General features: G+C 43.7%; 1 protein-coding gene across 1 annotated transcript in view; it reads right to left on the reverse strand.

Moving 5' to 3' along the window:
• The window catches only part of EPS8L2 (EPS8 like 2), a 423,360-nt gene that overhangs the window by 300,119 nt on the left and 98,178 nt on the right, over positions 1-25,063 (reverse strand). Inside the window, 1 exon segment of the mRNA XM_029582244.1 lies at positions 12,000-12,037. Within this exon segment, the coding sequence (XP_029438104.1) occupies positions 12,000-12,037 (38 nt within the window).

The raw sequence follows: 25,063 nt of genomic DNA on the forward strand, positions 1-25,063 counted from the left end.
TGGGAGAGACTGATCTGGGATAGAAGGTTCATGATAGTAAATTTCTATATAGGGTTAGTGACATCTGGTGGCCATCCCGGGGGTAGGGGTTGCCATATATATAACATAATTCTTAACATTTTCACTGGCCTAGCTGAGACCCACTACTTTTATCAAATACATACAAGAGTTATTTTCTCTTCTCAAGGGAACTGCAGTCCTCCCAAATGGCTTTTCTTTCCTCTCCTTCACTGAGTGCCGCCAGATTGTTCTGCACAAGATTCTGCATGTTCGGCTGCTATGCACAAAAAATTTAGCAAGAAGAACCAGTAACCTTGCTCCTGAAACCTCTGCTACCTTAAGTTCAGGAAAAAAAAAAGCACTCAACGCACAATTAAGCTCTGGAGTTTGTTGCCAGAGGATGTGGTTAGTGCAGTTAGTGTAGCTGGGTTTAAAAAAGGTTTGGATAAGTTCTTGGAGGAGAAGTCCATTAACTGCTATTAATCAACTTTACTTAGGGAATAGCCACTGCTATTAATTGCATCAGTAGCATGGGATCTTCTTGGTGTTTGGGTACTTGCCAGGTTCTTGTGGCCTGGTTTGGCCTCTGTTGGAAACAGGATGCTGGGCTTGATGGACCCTTGGTCTGACCCAGCATGGGAAATGTTCTTATGTTCAGCCACACCTTTCCCTAAGACCCTGTTCTTCTAGTCCAACTGCCTGAACTCCTGACAAGAGACTGTGTTAAACACAACACAGACACAACTGGGTCTAAACTATTCACAAATGGGTTTCCATGCTGGATCCCAATGTTGCTCTAATTGCACATTTTAACTAATTATAAGCTATTCAAATGCCTCTGTTCATTTAAATCTATTGTAATCCACCTTGAGACCAACTTGGGGAAAAGGTAGAATATCCAACATTCATAAATAAATAAAGCAATCGGGGCTTACTAAGCAGTTGAGGATCTGAAGCTCCAAGTGAAAATAATATGCGGAGCTGCCAGTTTTTGCCGGGAATTTAAACCAATTTAGTTTTTGAACTTGCATCTCAATGCATTCTGGTGTTTGCAGTCTTTGCTTCCACTTGAGGCCTGGTTTGGCCTCTGTTGGAGACAGGATGCTGGGCTTGATGGACCCTTGGTCTGACCCAGTATGGCATTTTCTTATGTTCTTAAGAGCCCGTGACTCCATTAGGGAGCAGGGCACAATGTGGGCAGGGAAGGCAAGGCAGGGGGGAGCAGGAGGATGGGGGGGACGGGCCCGGCGGGTGGTGCCTGGGGGAAGCACAGTGTGTGCGACCCCCTTTTTGGCCAGGCACCGCCGGGTTGGTTTCGCTTTCAGGCCATCGGCCTTACTCGCGAGAGGGCAGCAGCAAGTAGCCAGCGCTAACGTACAGCGTTCTCAAGCCCTGCCAGGAGGCGGTGCAGCGAGTTTACCTTGGGAGCTAGATTTCGCCTGGGGAGCAAGGAGAATTGCATCCTTGTTGCTTCGGCGGCTCGGCATCTTCGGGAGAGAGAGACCACGGCACGGGAGGCTTTCCAGCACGGCTGTAGCGCTTTAGCGCAAAACTCAGCTCGTCGGCACAGCAGCTGCCTTTGCAGTTCTGCCATTCTCCCGCAGTGCAAAACCATCCAGGCAGCTACAAGGTTTCCTGCAAGAAAACTTCGAGCCCGCGTTTCCTGGAAAAAAAGCCCCAGAAGAGATCTGCTTCACCTTCTTCTCTTCCTGCTGCATCTACACAGTTTTGTGTGTAATTATTAAAAAAAAAATGTTAAAACATTTAAAGGGCCAGCGGCTCAGAGAGGGCAGCAGCCCTGGTTATGTTTCTTAACTTCATTAAGGGCAGCGGCCCATGTTATGATTTAAGGGTCAGCGATCCTTACAAAAATGCTTAAGGGTCAGCGCCCCTTACTAAACAAAAACAAAAACAAAAGCTTTCCTTTGGTTTTAGCTGCTATGCTAGACGGGCCAGTGGCCTGAATCTTAAGGGTCAGCGCCCCTTACTAAAATGCTTTCCTTGGATCTTTAGCTGCTATGCTATACCGGCCAGCGGCCTGATATATGGTTATGGGTGTGTGCTCCTTGTCATAGGGGAAGGGGAGTGGGAGTGGGGTTTAAACTCTGTGCATTCGGGTTTCCTTGAGAGGAGATAAGGGTAGGGGAGAGAGGGGTTAAGATTATCATTAAAAAAAAAAAAATAATAATAAATAAATAAATAATAAATATATAAATAAAGGTCACAGGTTTCTTTTATGTCTATAAGTGAATTACGCATTACTTCACATGTTCATTCTGGTTTTGTAAATGGGATGGGAAGAAAAGGGGGAGTAAGCTTCCATTTCATTCAAGTGGAGAAGTAGCCTAGCAGGTAGAGATTCATGGTTTGACTGCTGCTCCTGATCTCCAAGTTGCCACACCTATGTCTGCACATGGAGGCGGCCATGCTTACAGGGACACATGGACATGTTGGTAAGGGCTGTTAGTTTAATATGAGGTACTTTCCTGCACCAAAAAAGGAAGAAATTCCCCCACCCTTCAAATCTTACTGCATGTTTTTTTTTATAGTTCTTTGATTGTATGATAGTGGTATATGTGATACCAAGTGGAAAGTGTTCTGTCCCCAAAATGTATGTGTATTTTTATTTAGTATACTGATGCCCTGTGTCATCTTGTTAGATTGTATGGCTTAGATTTTCTACAGGGTACAAGCTTTCTCTATCTTGAATGTTTCTGAATTTCTTAGTGGATCTGTTCCTGTTTGCTCTCTTTTCCTCTGTCTCTCTCTCCTCTTCCTATTGCTCCCTTGACCCAAAGCAACCTGAGACTGTCTCACTTTCTATGGGGTTTTTCAGTTGGAAAAAGGCAAGCTATCTCTTCCTAAATCCTTCTCTTCAAACTCCTAGAAGCATTGCTTTTTCAATATCCACAGCTTCTTCTTTGGCTCCACTAGTCTGCCTCTGACAACTGGGCTTTTAGAACATAAGAACATAAGAACATAAGAAAATGCCATACTGGGTCAGACCAAGGGTCCATCAAGCCCAGCATCCTGTTTCCAACAGTGGCCAATCCAGGCCATAAGAACCTGGCAAGTACCCAAAAACTAAGTCTATTCCATGTAACCATTGCTAATGGCAGTGGCTATTCTCTAAGTGAACTTAATAGCAGGTAATGGACTTCTCCTCCAAGAACTTATCCAATCCTTTTTTAAACACAGCTATACTAACTGCACGAACCACATTCTCTGGCAACAAATTCCAGAGTTTAATTGTGCGTTGAGTAAAATAGAACTTTCTCCGATTAGTTTTAAATGTGCCCCATGCTAACTTCATGGAGTGTCCCCTAGTCCTTCTACTATCCGAAAGAGTAAATAACCGATTCACATCTACCCGTTCTAGACCTCTCATGATTTTAAACACCTCTATCATATCCCCCCTCAGTCGTCTCTTCTCCAAGCTGAAAAGTCCTAACCTCTTTAGTCTTTCCTCATAGGGGAGTTGTTCCATTCCCCTTATCATTTTGGTAGCCCTTCTCTGTACCTTCTCCATCGCAATTATATCTTTTTTGAGATGCGGCGACCAGAATTGTACACAGTATTCAAGGTGCGGTCTCACCATGGAGCGATACAGAGGCATTATGACATTTTCCGTTTTATTCATCATTCCTTTTCTAATAATTCCCAACATTCTGTTTGCTTTTTTGACTGCCGCAGCACACTGAACCGACGATTTCAATGTGTTATCCACTATGACACCTAGATCTCTTTCTTGGGTTGTAGCACCTAATATGGAACCCAACATCGTGTAATTATAGCATGGGTTATTTTTCCCTATATGCATCACCTTGCACTTATCCACATTAAATTTCATCTGCCATTTGGATGCCCAATTTTCCAGTCTCACAAGGTCTTCCTGCAATTTATCACAATCTGCTTGTGATTTAACTACTCTGCACAATTTTGTGTCATCTGCAAATTTGATTATCTCACTCGTCGTATTTCTTTCCAGATCATTTATAAATATATTGAACAGTAAGGGTCCCAATACAGATCCCTGAGGCACTCCACTGTCCACTCCCTTCCACTGAGAAAATTGCCCATTTAATCCTACTCTCTGTTTCCTGTCTTTTAGCCAGTTTGCAATCCACGAAAGGACATCGCCACCTATCCCATGACTTTTTACTTTTCCTAGAAGCCTCTCATGAGGAACTTTGTCAAACGCCTTCTGAAAATCCAAGTATACTATATCTACCGGTTCACCTTTATCCACATGTTTATTAACTCCTTCAAAAAAGTGAAGCAGATTTGTGAGGCAAGACTTGCCCTGGGTAAAGCCATGCTGACTTTGTTCCATTAAACCATGTCTTTCTATATGTTCTGTGATTTTGATGTTTAGAACACTTTCCACTATTTTTCCTGGTACTGAAGTCAGGCTAACCGGTCTGTAGTTTCCCGGATCGCCCCTGGAGCCCTTTTTAAATATTGGGGTTACATTTGCTATCCTCCAGTCTTCAGGTACAATGGATGATTTTAATGATAAGTTACAAATTTTTACTAATAGGTCTGAAATTTCATTTTTTAGTTCCTTCAGAACTCTGGGGTGTATACCATCCGGTCCAGGTGATTTACTACTCTTCAGTTTGTCAATCAGGCCTACCACATCTTCTAGGTTCACCGTGATTTGATTCAGTCCATCTGAATCATTACCCATGAAAACCTTCTCCATTACAGGTACCTCCCCAACATCCTCTTCAGTAAACACCGAAGCAAAGAAATCATTTAATCTTTCCGCGATGGCCTAATCTTCTCTAAGTGCCCCTTTAACCCCTCGATCATCTAACGGTCCAACTGACTCCCTCACAGGCTTTCTGCTTCGGATATATTTAAAAAAGTTTTTACTGTGAGTTTTTGCCTCTACAGCCAACTTCTTTTCAAATTCTCTCTTAGCCTGTCTTATCAATGTCTTACATTTAACTTGCCAATGTTTATGCTTTATCCTATTTTCTTCTGTTGGATCCTTCTTCCAATTTTTGAATGAAGATCTTTTGGCTAAAATAGCTTCTTTCACCTCCCCTTTTAACCATGCCGGTAATCGTTTTGCCTTCTTTCCACCTTTCTTAATGTGTGGAATACATCTGGACTGTGCTTCTAGAATGGTATTTTTTAACAATGACCACGCCTCTTGGACATTTTTTACTTTTGTAGCTGCTCCTTTCAGTTTTTTTCTAACAATTTTTCTCATTTTATCAAAGTTTCCCTTTTGAAAGTTTAGCACGAGAGCCTTGGATTTGCACACTGTTCCTTTTCCAGTCATTAAATCATTACAGCTGTACCAGGTTCTGTTATCTGTACTGCTATCCTTGATAACCTGTCAATCGCAGTGAGTGTTCAAGTGATCTTTAGTCAATAAATGTTTGGTATTAAGAACTGAGTTGTCTCCGATATCTGAAGCTGACTGTTTAGCAACTCAAGCAAAGGCAGATGATTTGTGAGAACCGTACACTGATGAAGAAGTCAAGGAGTGATAGCTCAACTCTTTATTTGCTTCAGCAGGAAGCAGCCCAAACAACATCCTCTTGTAACAACAGAACTAAAACCAAGTAGCAGCATAATCAAAAGCAGAGTAAGAAAGACACCAAGAGGACTCAGATTGCTAAAATATTACAGGGCCTCCAACAGCATTAACAACCCCAATATCTTGGTTTGCACTTTCAACCAAAAGATCTAGAAGGGATTGTTCTCAGCTCAGAGTTCACATCCAATACTTGGAGTTTAGCCAATAAAATTGAGAAGCATTATTGTGCTAACCAAATCACATGGTAGTTGTGTTAGTCCACTTGACTAAGTAGAAATAAAGATCAACAAACTAGATGCAGACAATACCTCTTTAGATACATAATAAATAAAAACAAAGACCAAATGGCCCATCCAATCTGCCCAGTAATCTTTCCCCCTGAATCTCTAACACTTTGAGTAGATAACAAAATAAATGCCCAAACTTAAACCAAAACCAAGCTCCTTCTAAGTCTTTTACTTAACCTTCTAACAATGTTACCACACTACCTTTTATGTCTGTCCCAAACAGGTTTAAACTCTTTCCAGTGTTGGCCTCCACCAACTCTGCGATTCTAGGCCTTCTCATCTATCTCTTTGGCTCTTCCAAGGCCCACACTTAATCCAACACATAGGATCACTCAAAGTCTTACTTCTAAGTTGTGCAATAATCCACACTGCCATTAAAAATAGTGAGGCTCTTGTATGATATATCCAGCCACCCCATTCGTTGATGTCAGGGCCTCTCTGTGCAAATAACCCAAGTTTTCTTGGAACCTTAATGCAGCCATGCCATTAATCGTAAGGTTGTAACCAAAGCTGCTTTGTACAGATTATCCCAACCTTTTGGGAAACTTAAAGAAACCATACTGCCATTCTCTGCCTATTTATTGGTTCATATTCTGTTTATTGTGTTTAATATTTTATTTTGTAAATCACTTTGGGATTTTGATAAAATGTGATTAATATAATGATAATAATAATTCTCCTCTCTGGCTATCTAAGGTTTCATATAGCTGACAAACACTCATCCCTCTTTCTCATTTCTTCTACCTGTTATCTTTACCCATCCTGTTGCGCGCCCAGTCCGTGCCTGGCCTGCGCACAGGCCTGCTCACCTTGCTAACTCCTCTGCAAGTCACGGGTTGGCCTCCCCAGCGGCAGCTGCAAGATCCTCTAGGCCTTGGCGTCTTGCGGCTGCGGTTGCCGAGTCTTCCACTGCGCACAAGGCCTCACGCTGGAGTTCGGTGTCTCCAGTGCATTGGCCACGTCCCTACGCGCAGACCGCCTGGCCTCTTGTAGGGTCGGGGCAGGTCCTAGCTCCACGGCGCGCCCTGATTGATGGAATGATATAAGGAAGTCCCTGCCTGCACTTCCTTACCTTGGCAATCGGGTCGGCACTGTAAGTGTACTAGTTTGTCTCAGCGTTCACAGTCTTGTTCCAGCATCCTTCTGTTCCAGCATCCTTCTGTTCCTGCATCTGTCTGTCCGTCCTCCCAGGTAGTACCCTCGGATTGTCTCCCTGGTACTGACCTCGGCCTGTTCCTTGACCTTCCTGTCCGCTGACTGCATCCTGACCTCTGCCTGCCTTGTGACCTCGTCTGACCTCTGGAACCTGACCTCTGCCTTGTTGACTACTCCTTGGACTGATCCTCGGATTCTGACCTCGGCTGCCATTGACCACGTCTTCTGATTCTGGCTCTGTCCCTTGCCTTGTCATCGCCTACACTGTTTGGGTCTTCCTTGCCTCTCCAGGCCAACAGCGTTAAGTCCGACTGTGCTCCTTTGCTGATCGTGAGCACACCTCTCTACTACCTCTCTGGGAGACCCTTTGAGGCCCACCTAAGTCCAAGTGGCCCGGGTCCCTATGGGCTCCACCTGGGGGGACCTCGGGCTTCCAGTGGTGAAGCTCATCCTAGCCTCTGTCTCCTCCTGTGCTCCGCCCCCTGGGGGCAGGTGCTTCCTGGTCCCTACCAGGAAGCCGTTCTCCACTGCTCCAGGACAAGGCTCCACCTCCAAGTGCAACACATCCTTCCTACCTGCTCTTACCAGGACAAGGGTCCACCTCCAAGCGCAACACATCCTTCCCACCTGCTCTTCCCACTGTGCTCTGTCTTTGTCCTACATATGTTTATATTGTCATAATTTTGGTTGTCATTACCTCTGCCAATAGGCTATTCCAGGCATCTACCACCCTCCAACATGGGGCTTCCCAAACCTATCCTGGAGATCCCCCACAGCCAGTCGTGTTTTCAGGATATCCACAATGAATATGCATGAGATAAATTTGCATACAACGGAAACTCAGTATATGCAAGTTTCTGGTGATATCTTTTATCATGTCTGAATCTACCTCCTTTCTCTTTGCTGGAAGTCTGTGTAATATACCCGGGTACAAAATATTTCTCGTCGGTTCTTCCAGGCAATCCAATGGAAAGCAGCTTCTCCCTGCTCTCTCTCTATTTCAGCAACTACTATTGTTTTCCTAATATAAAGAGCTACTCCCGCCTTCTTCCTTTTTTCTCTCTCCTGTGTCCTCTGAAGCGATTATAGCCTGACATAGTCAAATCCCTATTACATGAAGAGTTGGTGACTGCAGTTATATCCATGTTTGCTTCTGCCATAATGGCCACAGGTCTGCCATTTTATTTTGGACTAACAATATATATTTGTAACTAGCTTTTTAGAGCTGTACTCTCTTCTTCAGGTCAAAGCTAAATAAGCTAGAAATGCCTACTGTTGCTGCTTTAGAAAAGCTACTTTCTTATTCATATGTGGTGGGACTGCTCACGCATACAATTCTTATGACAGCAGGTTGCTGACACTTTGTCCAAGATCCTTAAGAAACAAATCCAGCTATCCAAAGAAACAGCGCTTCTAAATTTCCCAGCTCCTCACCATGACTTGTCTCAACAAGCCCTACTCCAGCAGTTCTGTATTGCTACAAAAATGAAGATTGCTTATTTCTGGAAACAAGATTGTGCACCAACACTACAGGGAGTAGTATCACGCCTAGACAAAGTCTGTACCATGAGCAAAATAACTGCTTTAAAATATCACAAGCTCAGCAAGTTTACCCCAATTTGGGAGCCCTAGCTGCGTTGGCAACAACTCGATTCATCTTGATTTGACTCATGGATAATGCTCTTGGATGATCATTATGATCTTTTAGGATACCTGGACCCACTTTGTTGACTCGTGTTTTTTTGTGTGTTATATCCCAGTGCTAGACAAATGTTTAATAAACGCAGCTGGAAAGGGAGGAGGAGACGTTCTATTTGATGTATCTGAAAAGTCTTTATTTGTTGTCCTAATAAGCTGTATGCTTTACTTTGCATTATTTTATTGTATGTTTTTGACTCTTGACAACAATAAAAATGACTAATAAAAAAAAAGAAAGAAAGAAAAGCCACTTTCTAAATGTATACACCTGCTCCTGTTTCATCTCTTAGCTGGATTCTGCTTCTGCTCTGCCCAAAATTACAGGAGGCCCTGGGCAGAGTCAGCACTGGACAGAAACGCCAATGTCGCGTACACGTCCCCCACAGAAACCTGAGATCAGCAAACAAAGCACTGCTAACTATTCCCTCAGTTAAAACAGCCAGACTAACTCAAGTAAGGGATAGGGCCCTATCCCTAGCAGGAGCTATAATATGGAACACCATGCCTTTAGAAATCAGATTGCAAAGAAACATTAAAACTTTCAGAAAAAGTTTAAAAACATGGCTATTTAAGAAAGTGTACCACAAAGAGAATGGAGAGTAGAACCCAGGGAAATGTAGGATGCAGTCAGCAGAACTCCCACACACACCCCTTTTTTTTGTGTGTTTTTCATTTTTTTTTTTGTTTTCTTTCTTTTTTTTCTTTCAACAACAAAGGACTAGAGTTAAGTATTAATTTATCTTATAGCTGATACAGATAGAATTGGACATGACTTATAACACACACCAATTAACATTTATTATGAAACTATGTTACAGTATTGTGATGGCACCTGTTTAGTTGATATAAGTTAAGACATTTTATGAAACATGAAGTTATGTGCCTTATTGTGAACCGCTGTGATGGCGACTAGCTTAACGACGGTATAGAAAAGATTTTAAATAAATAAATAAATGCCCTTATCCAGCAGCTTCAAAACAAAGTGCTGGGAATGGGAAGCAAAGAAAGGTTAGAAAGTTGCATCTACAGGTACAGCCTGCAGGGCTCTTTTTGGAACGATGACATATTCAGGGCAAGAGACAGACGCAGCAGCATGGAAGATTTCTCTTACCTGGGGCCCTGTTCTGCTACAGTGTCAAACATTAACCAGACCCAGCCTATCAATGCCTCTTGTTCTTTCAGTAACCAAATAGGATGTTTTTCCTAGAGAGACTATGAGGAGGTGATAAAAGATTTTTGTTTGGGTTTTGAATTTCCAGACTACCTAGGGTGTTCCTATGAGGCAATGCAGCCTCTCTTGATATCCTCCCCTCCCCCCCACCCTAAAGTGCATAAGAACCTTAAACTCGTTTCCTGTTATTTTTGGGTCAGGACTGATTTTCACAGATCATACACATTAGAGAGACTAGGAGGAATTCAAAACCCATCTGAAACATGAAACTTTTCTTCTTCTACAAGCATGTGTCCATTTATTAGAACTATGCCTTTCCTTTCTAGGAAAAACTACTCAAAAGTGTCTTACAATATATAAAATTGCAATAATAGAGAAGTGGTCAATACTAATTCTTGCAGTCTGCAAACCAGGCTGGTGCCAGGATAGTCAAAAAGGACAATGCAAAGTAAGCTCCATAGGTGCCGGCCCCGCTGTGCTGGAGACTTGGGTTCATTTGCCGGGCTCTGCTCCTGTTCCTTGGCCTGGCTGAGAATGCAGTGGAGGGAGCGGGAAGAGAATCGCAGCCATGACACAATGGGAGGCTTAGGGTGCACGCATGCCAGGCTCTGGAAGCTGTGCTGGCTAGGCTAGATAGGAGGAATGAGGCTTAAAATGGGGAGAAAATCCATTTGATTCCCTGACAGACTGCTCTCCTCCATCTCATACCGGAGCCAAACAAGCATGGCTCAAGATATTCATTTCAGCCCCAGACTGCCATGTGCAAAGCAGGAAAGGAGCAGGGGATCACTTCTGCAGCTAAAAACACACGACTTTATGACCAAATCCTCTTCTGTACAGCCATAAGGGCTGTTCTAGATTTCTGCCTGGGATTGCCAACCGGCTCCATGCCATACAGAACCAGCTAGTAGAGTCCTGGCTTTACAATGATGCATGTATGGATTTGTAGTTCTGACTTTCTTTGGGAAATCAATGGGAAAATCAGAACCACAAGGCCTTGCATGCAAGAGGGCAACTCTAGAACTGGATTAGCCTGCTCCTTATGACACGGAGACAGTTAGCAACCCTACACCTGCAATATGCCATGTTTACCTGACCAATAATTAATTAATAACCAATCAATGAGAAGCCATATACTGACAATTATCCCCAATAGCAAATCAGTGATATAATTCATACAACAAGCATCCCAACATCCAATCAGTGACAGAATTATCCCTGCTATCCAATAAGTGACGGAGATCATACACTGACATTTACGCTCGATAACCAGGGCCCTACCTAAACTGCAGGATGAACTTCAACTAGTTGAGACTAACAGACAAAACTGTCAAAATTGTGGGAAACAGCAGATTGGTAATCCCCACTTAAATCATAATTTAGCACTCCTGCAATATCAGGCCTCTTGTGCAATATACGTAGGGTTTTACTAATAACTAATTAGTGATGCAGATCATTCACTGACAGTTATCCCTGATAGCCAATTAGGGACGGAGATCAGAACTGACAGTTATCTCTGAAAATCAAACACTGATAATTGCAGCTCAAAATCAGACAAGGATGAATATCACACAGACATAACCTGTGACAGAGACTGTACAGTAACCTGTATAATCTGATCCTCAGTAAATGAGATCCCTTCCACAGGGACAGTTCTCCTCAATCCCCACGCGGGACTCAAAGTCATGCCCCCAGCTGATAATTATCCCGGTTACTGACACTCCTGTAATAAACTATCCCTTCAATATATATATATATCTATAAGCAAACATTCAAACCAAGTGAACAGGGGGATTGTAGGACTGAAGCACCAGTGCCTTCAGCACTGGGGGCTGCTGTCCTTGCTGATATCCGTTTAATGCCACAGAATACGCTTTCTTCTCTACCAGCACATGCGCTCTGCCTTGCAGGATGGACATCCATGCAAGAAATGGCAGCTGCATCTTCCCACTTTCTACAGTTTCTTCCCTCTGGCTTTTAAACCAGCCCTGCTGCTCTTTGTGGGCTGCAGACTCCTCTTCCAGTCACATCCAGGGGATGGCCTGACCCTCGCTGACACTGGCTCGCTACTCTGCTCCAGGATATAGCAGTAGAGAGAGAGTCCCTGCAGCTCCCATTCCATGCTCCTACTTACCAAATAAATCCTTTGCGCTCATTTTGGTTGATCCTCCACTGAAAAGGAAAGAAATAAAAGTGTTAGTGCTAAGTGGAAGCCACTAGGGAGCACAAACCAGCAAATTATTTACTCCTTCACAGATGTCTAATCTTTAACTTCCTTCCTACCCCAACACCTCATCCATCATTTCCCCCCTCACCCCCCAACCTTCAACTGAAATAGCCTGAAAAGGACATTTTTAAAGATATTTTTATTTATTTTGCATCAGCTGCTAGTTGCTGCAGTGGTGCACTTATTGCAGTGCTTGATACGCGTTGAACAGTCTGGAAAACTTGCCTTGGAGGAGATGGCCTGGCTCCCTGATATAAAGCTCATGAAAGGAGAAGCCATAGCAAAGTAGAGCTGTCTGCCTGCCTGCCACATCCCTTCCCTCATAGACTAATGGGGGGCAAAACTAAAGTGTTCCCTTCCTCTTTTCCTGTGATTGCTGTGTTAGTGCAGACAGATATTTAGATATAGAGAGCCTGAAGGATCTCTACTAAAGAGGAATGTTCTGCTGTCATAGGGGGAACAGAACTAGTATTCTTGTGGGTTAGAACATAAGATATGCCATGCTGGGTCAGACCAAGGGTCCATAAAGCACAGTATCCTGTGTCCAATCCAAGTCACAAGTACTTGGCAAGCACCCAATCATTAAATAGATCCCAGGCTACTAATCCTTGTTGATTAATAGAAGTTTATGGACTTCTCCTCTAGGAACTTATCCAAATCTTTTTTAAACCCAGTTACACTACCTGACTTAACCACATCCTCTGGCAATAAATACCAGAGCTTAACTATGCATTGAGGGCCCGATTTTAAAAGGGTTACGCGCATAAGTTATGCGCGTAACCCTTTTAAAAGCCCCCTGCGCATGCCGAGCCTATTTTGCATAGGCTCGGTGGCGCGCACAAGCCCCGGGACGCGCGTAAGTCCCGGGTCTTCGCAAGGGGGGTGTGTTGGGTGGGCGGTGCAAATTTAGGGGCGGGGCGGGAGGCGGGTCGGGGGCGTGATGCCGGCCTGGGGGGCATGGTCGAGGCCTCCGGACCAGCCCCCGGGTCGGGTGATAGCGCGCCAGCAGCTCGCTGGCGCGCGCAGAGTTACACCTGCTTCGGGCAGGCGTAACTCTGCCGACAACAGTAGGGGGGGTTTTAGATAGGGCCAGGGGGGTGGGTTAGGTAGGGGAAGGGAGGGGAAGGTGCGGGGGGGGGGGTGGAGAGAAAGTTCCCGCCGAGGCCACTCTGATTTCAGAACGGCCTCCTCGGGAACGGGCAGCTCGCGTAGGGCTCGGCACACGCAAGGTACACAAATGTGCACCCCCTTGTGCGCGCCAAACCCGGATTTTATAAGATACGCGCGGCTACGCGCGTATCTTATAAAATCCGGCGTACTTTTGTTTGCGTCTGGTGCGCGAACAAAAGTACGCGCGCGCGTAAGTTTATAAAATCTACCCCATAGTGAAAAAGAATTTTCTTCGATTTGTTTTAAATGAGCTACTTTCTAACTTCATGTACTGCCCCTTAGTCATTCTGAGAGAATAAATATCCAATTTACATTAACCTGTTCAAGTCCTTTCATGATTTTTTAGACCTCTATCATATCCTCCCTCAACCATCTTTTCTCTAAGCTGAAAAGCCCTAACCTCTTTAGTCTTTCCTCATAGGGGTGCCGTTCTATGCTCCTTATCATTTTGGTTGCCCTTCTCTGCACTTTCTCCAATGCAACTATATCTTTTTTGAGATGCGGTGACCAGAACTGCCCACAGTATTCAAGATGCGATCTCACCATGGAGCAATGCAGTGGTATTATGACATCCATCGTTTTATTTGCCATTCTCTTGTTAACTCCTAATATTATGTTTGCTTTTTTGATTGTTACAGCACACTGAGCTGACAATTTCAATGTATTATCCACTATGATGCCTCGATCTCTTTCCTGGGTGGTAACTCCTAAGATGGTATGGAAAGATAATTTTAAGCAAGTTAGCTAGATCTCTGGAAGACTTTGTACCGTGAACAAACAGCTATGGATCAGAACAGGTTCCAATGATTGATGAGTATGAATCAATATATTGCATATGATTTAAGTGCAGGGATTGTACAAAGATATGATACTTTTACCATGCTTTCTTGAGACATTCTGGCAACAATGAGCTGATAAAGAGCTGGGATGGCCCCAAGGTACATCTGGTATCTCTGGGGACATCAAAGACTATGACATTTAGAGTTTCTTATCAACTGGGAATATCAAATGCTAAAAACTAGTACCCATACCAATGAGCTGATAATAAATTAAACAACTGAACAGTCCTAACTTCTTTAGCCTTTCCTCATAGGACAGCTGTTCAGTGCCTCTTATCATTTCAGTTGCCCTTCTCTGCATGTTCTCCAGTGCAGCTATATCCTTTTTGAGAAGCAGTGACCAGAACTGCATACAGTATTTAAGTTGCGGTTTCACCATGAAGCAGTGCAGAGGCATTATTTCATCCTGTTTTATTTGCCATTCCCTTCCTAATAATTTTTAACATTCTATTTCCTTTTTTTGATCGCCCCAGTACACTGGGCTGACGATTTCAATGTATTATCCACTATGACGCCTAGATATCTTTCCTGGGTGGTAATTCCTAACATTGTGTAACTACAGCAAGGATTATTTTTTCCTATATGCATCACCTTGCACTTGTCCACATTAAATTTCATCTGCCATTTGGATGCCCAATCTTCCAGTCTTGCAAGGTCCTCCTGTAATGTATCACAGTCCGCTTGTGATTTAAGTACTCTGCATAATTTTATGTCATCAACAAATTTGATCACCTCACTCGTCATACCCCTTTCCAAATTGTTTATAAATATATTGAAAAGCATCGGTCCAAGTACAGATCCCTGAATAACTCCACTGTTTACATTTTTCCACTGTGAAAATTGACCATTTAATCCTACTCTCTGGTTCCTGTCTTTTAACCAGCTTGCAATCCACAAAAGGACATCGCCTCCTATCCCATAACCTTTTAGTTTTCTTAGAAGCCTCAAATTCAGGACTTTGTCAAATGCCTTCTGAAAATCCAAATACATCACATCTACTGCTTCACCTTTGTCCACATGTTATTTGCCCCTCAAAAAAATGTAGATTTGTGAGGCAAGACTTCCCTTGGGTAAATCTATGCTGGCTGTGTCCCATTAAACTATGTCTATCTAAATGTTTTGTGATTTTATTCTTTGTAACAGTTTTCCATGTGGGAGACTGAGATGTCGGAGTCTCCGGAGTATATGAAGCCCTGCCACCATCTTAGGGTGTAGATTTTTTAGTTATCCCTTGCAAGGGCATCATGTTACTGTGCTTGCTCCCTTTTTGTTTATTTTTCTTAAGAAAGGACTCTTAGGTCTCTAAGGATGAGACCTTGTTCGAGAAAATGAAAAGGGTGCCTGTGTCGAACCATATGCCATATGGGTTCCACATGTCTTTTGAATCTAGGAGAGAGGAGGTTGAGGGGGGGGGGGGGGGAGAGAGAGGGAGGGTTATTTGGGAGCTTCATCTTTTCTAGGAAGTTTTGTGGGATTGGAGACGAATCGTGCCAGTGTAGAAATAAGATATATATATGCACGTCAGAATCCTTTATGACCATCATCCCAATGATTCTCTGATATAAAGCCCCTGAGGCAGCCACCTTGGTGGCGAAACTCGGCCAGAGTCGGGCACTTGCATATGATTTTAACGTCTCCATCAATAAATATTTGAAAAAGACTTCTTGTGGCATCCACCACTTTGTTATTTCCTCACGGCTCTACTGGATCGCCTACCCTGTTGTTTTTTGGGTCCATCCCTGAAACTAGAAAGACAGGTACCGCCACGAGGAGTGGTGGATAGGAATATGGGTGTAAGCATCTTTCAAATCTATTGAGCACATCCAATCCTTGGGTTGAAGAAGTAGTAAGATGGTTTTTAGGGATACCATTTTGAACTTTTCTTTGACTAGGTGTTTGTTCAACTCTCGTAGATCCAAAATTGGTCGTTGCCCACCTGTTTTCTTGGGAATCAGGAAATAAGATGAATAACATAAGAACATAAGAAGTTGCCATGCTGGGTCAGACCAAGGGTCCATCAAGCCCAACATCCTGTTTCCAACAGAGGCCAAAACCAGGCCACAAGAACCTGGCAATTACCCAAACACTAAGAAGATACCATGCTACTGATGCAATCAATAGCAGTGGCTATTCCCTAAGTAAAATTGATTAATAGCCATTAATGGACTTCTCCTCCAAGAACTTACCCAAACCTTTTTTGAACCCAGCTACACTAACTGCACTAACCACATGCTCTGGCAACAAATTCCAGAGCTTAATTGTGCATTGAGTGAAAAAGAATTTTCTCCGATTAGTCTTAAATGTGCTACTTGCTAACTTCATGGAATGCCCCCTAGTCCTTCTATTATTCGAAAGTGTAAATAACTGAGTCACATCTACTCGTTCAAGACCTCTCATGATCTTAAAGACCTCTATCATATCCCCCCTCAGCCATCTCTTCTCCAAGCTGAACAGCCCTAACCTCTTCAGCCTTTCCTCTTAGGGGAGCTGTTCCATCCCCTTTATCATTTTGGTTGCCCTTCTCTGTACCTTCTCCATTGCAACTATATTGAAAAACACCGAAAATCCCTTGTTTCGAGCATGTATGGGAATTCGTTGGATCGCCTGTTGTGGGAGTGGGGACGAAATTTCCGTTTCCAATTGAGTTTGCTGACATTGAATTTGATTGGGCATTAGGTGGGGTAGATTGGGTTTGCTGCGGAAATGAAGCTGGTATCCCTGTCTTACGATTTCTAGAACCCAAAGGTCTGTAGTTATGTTCTCCCGACATGGTACGCATAATGTGATCCTCCCTGGGAAGTGGGGGGGGGGGTGATGATGGCAGTTGTATTAAAAAGATGGGTTAGCTTTGGCCACCGGTTGGGGTTGCTGGGCTTGAGTTCTCTGTGGCCGTGCTCTACCCCTCCTCGCCTGAATAGGTGGGGGTGCTGCCCTTTGCGGTGGATTGTACGGAGTAGTGCGAAACCGTTGATATTGTCTATAGGGTCATCATTGATATTGTTGTTTGTGGTTGGCAGAGTAATATCTGCATTGTGTGGCAAAGGGCGATGTTTGTGTCAACGATTGGACAGCCACTGCCTGGTCTTTCAAGTTTGCAACCGTTTCTTGGAACTTTTCCCCGAAAAGATTGTCACTCTGCAGGGTAAATTCACTAGACGTTCATGAAGGTCTTCCGCTGGAGCGGAACCAGGCCATTTGGCGGGTGGCAATGGCCGATGCGGATATGCGAGTCGAGGACTCGAATGACTCGTACACTGTTCAGAGAAGGTGCCAAATGCCTTTCTCTAGGTCTTGTATCGGCTGAGTCGTGGATGGTGACTCCGATTTGGGTAATGCCATCTTTAATGTTTGCAGATTTTCATATAGATATTGGACCAGGTAGAATTGATGTTGACTGATCCTGGAGGATAGCATAGACGATTGATACGACCTTTTCCCAAACTCATCTAGTATTCGTTGGTCCTTTCCTGGAGGTGCCGACGCGTGCATTTTATTGGTTGTGGTGCCGACGCGTGCATTTTATTGGTTGTGGTGCCGATGCGTGCATTTTATTGGTTGTGGAATCTGCATTGCAGATTCCACAACCAATGAAGAGTGTGGCAGTTGTGGCGTAGAATAGAATTTTGACTTCTGCATTCTAAATTTAAGATCGGTCTTTTTTGAGACCGGTGGAATAGTGTAGGGTGTTTCCCACAATTTTCCAGGACCGAATCCAATACCTTGTGGGATGGTAGTGAAGCGGGTTCAGCTGGTACATCGAATATCTTAAGTAGCCCGAGCGTTTCCGCTCGAGGGTCTGTAGCTTTTGGACCTGCAGGTTGAGAATCCCCCCCCCCCCCAACTTGTCTAGGAATTTTGGATAAGAGAGGTCTTCTGGGAGTGAGTATGGTTCAGGTGGATCCTCTGGTGGATCCGATGGGTTCCCCATTGACGATGTGGGTGATGATGGAGGGGAATCCGAGTCTGTCCTGGTTGGTGATCATGGCTTGCTCAGTTCCACGGTCGCTGGTCGAGTTGGAACTGGTGGAGAGGGGTTCCTTATTCGTTCTGGCAATGAGGGTGGTCGAGGTGACGGTGGTGTGCTACCCCTGGGAGATGAAGGAAGTTGAAACGTGGATTGTAGCATTTCAAAGAGTCCCGACAGGGCTGTTGACAATTGGAAAAACACTTCCCGGGTTTGTGTCGGCATCTGCGTTTTCCCTGTGTCGCTGATTGAGGTGTCAAAGGATCTCCCTTTCCCAAGCCAGTCTTCCTTTTCTTTCGGACTGGTTGTTGGGATGATGTGTCATCGAACCCCTGGGGAGATTCTGGTGAATCATGGGTGGACCCCCATCATGGGGAAGAGGAGAAGGAGGGCGTAAGTCGGATGTATTCCTCTTCCGATTGTGGTGTCTACTGACCATGAATCTCGCTTCCCGGGGACGTGGATTGGTCTGAGAAGCATGATCCATAAGGCCTCTTGCTCGTATGGTGTGAGGGGACCCCCACTTCCTTTCCCATGGATGGAGAAAATTGCGGGATGCTGTCAACAGACTTCGTCCGGCACTTTCCTTGCCGTTTTTCACTTGTCAAGTGTGTCTCCTTTCTGGAGACCTGAGTAGAGCTATGTGGTGCTGACTTTTCCAGTTGTGGGAGATTATGTGTCTCAAGTGTTATGATATTGAGGTGTTTGGTGGATTCTTAGAGCCAACAGTGATAGTGACTCCCACAGGGAGGAGCCCCGTAGGGAACTGTAGCGCCAGGCTAGATTCAGATGCACAAACACAGAGAATATATCTTTATTATGCAACTTGTATAGTTCACCAGAGGTGGCAGTAGAGAGTGGATTAGATAGCAACAGTCTGTGATCCTCTGCGGAGGAGACCCATCCCACAATGGTGGTATAAGGCCCCGATGCAGATATCCAGTGAGGCACTATAAGAGAGTCAGACTGGCAGATGTTAGGGATGTGCATTCATTTCATTCGTTTCATACATTTCCCATTACATGTCAATTAGATGTGCATTCGTTTCATATGTTTCATACGTTTCATATTACATGCTTGTATAGGAAACGTATGAAACGGATGAAACAAATGCACATCCCTATTACACACTCCCTTGTACATGAGTAGATAAGAGTTCCCAATAAGCAGTAGAGAGAGGATAGGTAGCAACAGTCTGTGATCTTCGGCAGAGGAGACCCGTTCCACAATGGTGGTATAGGGCCCGATGCAGATAGACAACGAGGAGCTGTAGATGAACAGACTGGGAGAAGTAGTACTCACTCTCTGTAGCTGATAGGTAGTGTTTCAGCAGGTAGAAGAATTGGTAGCAGGCACCAGGATAGACACACAGGCCCTCGAGGAGCGAGTACCTGGATTCAGGATAGGCACCTGGAAATAAGCAAAGGGCCCCCGAGGAGCGGGTACCCAAGTTAGTAGAACCCCTGAGGGTATAGATAGCTTCCAGCAGCAGCAGAAGCAGCAGAGCAGCTTAGACCGGGACGAACAATCCCAATACTGATCTTTGCTAACTCAAAATACTAGCAAGATTAACAGGCTTAAATACCCCACAAGGTGGGGAACTACCAGGGCTGGCCACGGGTATTTCCCGCGCTGGACCCTTTAAAAAAGGGCCTGACGTCGCCGGGCGCATCTAGGCGACATCAGTGGGTGTGACCTCGGCGGCGGCAGCATTCCTGCCACGGAGAAAGGCCTCTTGGTGTCTCCAGGGCCGCCGATCCGACTTGAAGGCGGGTAAGTTCAGTCGGCCACGGCCTATGTGGTCGACCAGCGTAACATCAAGCAGCAGTTCAGATGTTGGTTGAGGCTGCCTAGCTATTTTATGCGTCGATTTAGACGCCTGTGACGTCAATGGTTTTGTGTGTGTCGATGTCGATGCTGTATGCATCGGTCTTGACGAAGCTTGCATCGTATGCAGCGTGCAATGCGTCAATCCTGACGCTTTCTGACTTGTCATCGACGTCTTCTGTGTCGATATTGATCCCCTTTATGCTGTCATCGACGCGTCTTGCATTGGCTTCGAAGTTTCATGCATTGATATTGCGTGTTTTGACGCATGCGTCGTGCACGGCATCGACCTTCCTAACTGCGTCGATCCCGGTGCCTGTGAAGGCGTGCGCCTTGATTTCTTTTTCAACTCTTTGCGCAGAAGCGTGGACGTCAATGCCGATGCCGCCTCTGCGGAGGTATTCGACACAGGCCTATGCGAGTCGCCTGCTCCGTGAGTCTCCGACTCTGGTTGTGGCCTCTGCCGATTATTCTCCATCGAGTCGCAGCTATCACTGCCTTGACTCTGGGCTCGGCCTCCTTTGATGGATCCTCCAGTCCTGGAGGTGGAGGGTTCTACGGATGCTGCCCTTCTTACCTTCTGGGTCTTGTGCTTCATGGGACCCGGCGATAAGTGAGCCTCAGAAGGTGGTGCACAGGACCCCAAATGCGTCCCTCGGAGGGCTTCGATCTTTTGGGCCCTCTGAAGCCTGGCTCTCGGCGACATCCTGCCACAGTATTTGCATACGGCCTGCTGGTGATCGGGCCCGAGGCACTGATAGCAGCGATTATGTCCATTGGTGATGGACATGATTTTGCCGTAATCGCAGGGTTTAAACCCCGAAGGCTGCGGACCTGGTTTTTCAGACATAATTATTCTGTTTTTTGTACAGCTTTGAGGAGAGTGAAGCCCCACGTGCGATCCTGTGCACGGAAAAAAACAGACTGAGGAGAGACTGTTTTTCTGCGCGGGAAGGCACGCGCAGCCGCACAGAGCAAAGCTCTGTATTCTACTCAGAAGCTCTGCCTCCTGGGCCCTGATGGACAGTTCCCATGACAGCATGGCTAATTCAGCCCTGCTATCGGGAAAAGAGAATTAGGTGAGAACAACTTTTTAAACCATTTTTGAGCGAATGGGAAGATTCAAAATCAGTCTATAGTTGCCAGGGATGTTCGGATCGAGGTTTTGATTTTTAATACTGGGCAAACCTTTGCTGTCTTCAGCATATCTGGAAGAGAATCTTGCTCAAATCTGATATTGATGATATTTATTAAATATGGGAAAAGACCCAGGTCCAGGTTTTTCAACAGTTTAAAAGGCAGAGGAATAAGCATTCATCTGTCTAAAGATTAGCTGCAGACTGGCAGATGGAACTTTGTTAAATCCTGAGAACTTGCTCACAGCAATTCCAGGATCATCAGGAAAAAGATACTTCTTGTAGTAATCCAGACATGGGTGAATGAATGTCAGAAATAAATTCTGCATGAATACTTTTAGTTTTCTCCTTAAAGGTCGAGGCAAAATCTTCCACTGTGAATCTATCAGGATTCCAGTGAATGTTTGCTGGATTCCAGTAACTTGAGAGACTAACTTAAAGAGGTGCTTGGGTTTATTTTCCGCTTTACTTAGAGTATATGTCAGTCTTCTTGGTGGTTGGGTAATTGCCAGGTTCTTGTGGCCTGGTTTGGCCTCTGTTGGAGACAGGATGCTGGGCTTGATGGACCCTTGGTCTGACCCAGCATGGCAATTTCTTATGTTCTTACTCCTTACCACTAGGGTTGTTCAGAATTGTTCATTTGTTTTTCTAGTATGTGAAAGTCTTCACAACAGAAAAAGTGGAAGATGTGACGAAACGTATAATATTCAATATGTGTAATGTTTAGCTTTGTTAACAAAGTTGTCAGCAAAGGTTAAAGGGCATCCTGCATATAATAAAGAAGCTTACTGTACCTGCTCAGACTGTGTGGTCGAGTCTATGCAGGACAGAAAGAAAAAGTTGTAGCTGAGACCTTTTCATTGAACCAACGTAATATATTTATGATTAGCTTTTGGGAGCTGTGTTCCTTTCATCAAATCAGTGCAAACATCCTCCTTAGCTCATTTTACACTGGCTTAATGAAGAGCATATAACTCTCTTATGCTAGCTAAAGATTTTTAAGTATCACCTTCAACTTGTTTCTTCACCTTTGTTTCTACTCTTTTCCATGGAAATTAGCCATAGCAGCCCTAGATTATTATGAAACTTCCTCTGAAGTTCAAAACATTATCCTAAAAATAAATCCTGCTTCTCACCCAATTGATTTTATCCCCATAAATTTACTCAAACTCATTTCTAATATTAAAGCTAAACCTATTGCAGACATAATCAATCTTTCATTAAATGAAGGAATCTTCCCTAATAAATTAAAATGTACCGTAATCAAACCTACACTTAAAGAAACTAACCTTGACCAATTTAATATAACTAATTACAGACCTATTTCTAACCTCCCTTTCATAGCTAAAATACTTGAAAAATTTGTCAATCAGCAACTTCAGGAACATTTAGAAAAACATAAAATACTTTTCCCAACTCAACATGGTTTTAGAAATTCACTCAGCACAGAAACTATTAATATCGCTATCTGATACAGTTATTAAAGGCTTAGACAACGGCCAAAAATTCATCCTAATATTCCTTGACATCTCAGCAGCCTTTGACACTGCAAATCATTTCATTCTCTTAAAATGATTAGTTGAAATTGGTTTATGTGATACCACCATTCACTGGTTCACTTCATACTTGCACAATAGATCTTATATTGTCAAAACTAATTACAACAAATCTAATCAAATACCTCTTTCCCATGGTGTTCCTCAAGAATCCTCCTTATCTTCAACACTTTTTAATATTTATCTGCTCCCATTATGTAAACTTCTTTCAAATCTTAAATTAACTTATTATATTTATGCTGATGATGTTCAGATTCTTTTACCGATAAATACTTATCTTACTAATTCACTAAACCTTTGTAACTCTTATCTTAATACAACACAACAATTATTAACACAAATATCCCTCAACCTTAATCATAATAAAACAGAAATACTTTATATTTGCAATAAATCTTCTCCTGAGTTTGACATCCATCTTAATAACTACCTGTCTAATAAAAATATTCTACTCAATGTAAGGGACCTTGGAATCACTTTGGATTCAGAATTCTGCTTTAAACAACATATTAATAACATCATTAAAGAGGGTTACTACAAATTTCAAATCTTAAAAAGGATTAAACCTCTCCTTCACCATCATGATTTTCGTATAGTTTTGCAAGCCCTCCTATTCTCCAAATTAGACTATTGTAATGCAATACTCCTTGGATTACCTGCTTCTACCATTACTCCACTTCAACTTTTGCAAAATGCTGCTGCACGACTACTTAGTAACCTCAAAAAGTCGGATCACATTACTCCAGTGCTCAAAGATCTTCACTGGTTACCAATATTTTATAGAGTACAATACAAGACTTCTCTCATTCGCAAAACATTATATAACAACAAGACTGACTGGATGGACACAACACTACTTTTTCAAATCTCAAGAATTTTACGCTCCTCAAATATTGGTCTCCTTGAAACCCCATCTCCTAAAATATCCCGTCTCATTTCAACAAGACAACGTGCTTTTTCAATAGCCGGCCCGATATTATGGAACTCCCTTCCTATCGAATTAAGACTAGAATCTTCTACTCAAACTTGTAAGAAAGCTTTTCAACATGTTTATAAGAATTATCTCCTAAATTCATTTGAATTATTGTTCTTTTTTTCTTTCTTCTGTCTTCTTTAATTTTCTCCATTATTTTGTATAACACTATTGCTTCTACTTTTCACATTGTATTTTTTAAATCATTTTTGTTATATGTGAACCGATGTGATGACTTTTGTTGAATATCGGTGTACAAAAACCAAACAAACAAATAAATAAATAATAGAAAAATATGGCCATGAAGTGTGGGCTGCAAGGACTGCCAACAGCACAAAACAGAAGAATTAAAAAACAAAGCCAGTAAATTAAAACTAATTTTACTCAAAACCAGAAAGTAGACTTCTACTTTTCAACTTTTTTTTGTGAAACTGACTTTGAAAAATTCTAGATAGCCTTGATGCTTTAAATGTAGGGACCCCTTGGGATCTGTACTAGGTGGCCACAGCATGAGATAGAGGTTAGGAGATAGAGGGGGAGTGACTATACCATTCCTGTGAGGAGGCTGGAATTGGCAGCTCCTGTCGGTCCCCTATAATGTACACAGAAGAGGAGGCTGGAATTGGCAGCTCCTGTCGGTCCCCTATAATGTACACAGAAGAGGAGGCTGGAATTGGCAGCTCCTGTCGGTCCCCTATAATGTACACAGAAGAGGAGGCTGGAATTGGTAGCTCCTGTCTGCATAGGATCTGAAGAATAGGATCTGTTCTATTTTGTAGGTCCCCTATAATGTACACAGAAGAGGAGGCTGGAATTGGCAGCTCCTGTCGGTCCCCTATAATGTACACAGAAGAGGAGGCTGGAATTGGCAGCTCCTGTCGGTCCCCTATAATGTACACAGAAGAGGAGGCATGCCCTTTTTCTTTATTCTATCTGACTCAAAGGGTTTGCCTCAAATTGAGAAGGGAGTCATCATCTTAAAGAGTTGATTTTTGGAGCTGTCTTTTGTGAATCCCAGCTCCTGGCTCTAGGATGGCACTGCCTTGTCCTGCTGCTCCCATCTCACACCACATGGAGGGACAGCAGTGACTCACCAGTGACAGCTTTCATTACTAGGATTGGAGGTTTTGGTTTTTGTCCCTTTTGGTTTTGGGTGGAACATTTGCTACCCATTCCAGCAGCAGTATGGAGGAAGAAGTTTTATTTTATTTTCCTTCTTCTGTGCTGTGGATCTTTTTGGAATTTCTTTATAAAATATCTCCTTGGCCTTGGGGAAGAAAATCTCCAACCTGGAGTAGAAAGGACATGGAGAATGGATGCTGCACTAGTAACTGTGACCTCAGGTATTTTTTCGACTCTTGATAGGAGTCCCATTTGTTGGATTCGTGGACCCTTCAGCTGGTGTGGCAGATGATGATGCACCGTGGGAAGGCCCACAGTGGATGTCGAAGCCAGGAGGCAGCACCGGCCAGGAAACCAGAGGGATCTTCACCACTGGAGTCCTCA

This window comes from Rhinatrema bivittatum, chromosome 17 (genome assembly GCF_901001135.1).
Source record: "Rhinatrema bivittatum chromosome 17, aRhiBiv1.1, whole genome shotgun sequence".
NCBI classification, from domain to species: Eukaryota; Metazoa; Chordata; class Amphibia; order Gymnophiona; family Rhinatrematidae; genus Rhinatrema; species Rhinatrema bivittatum.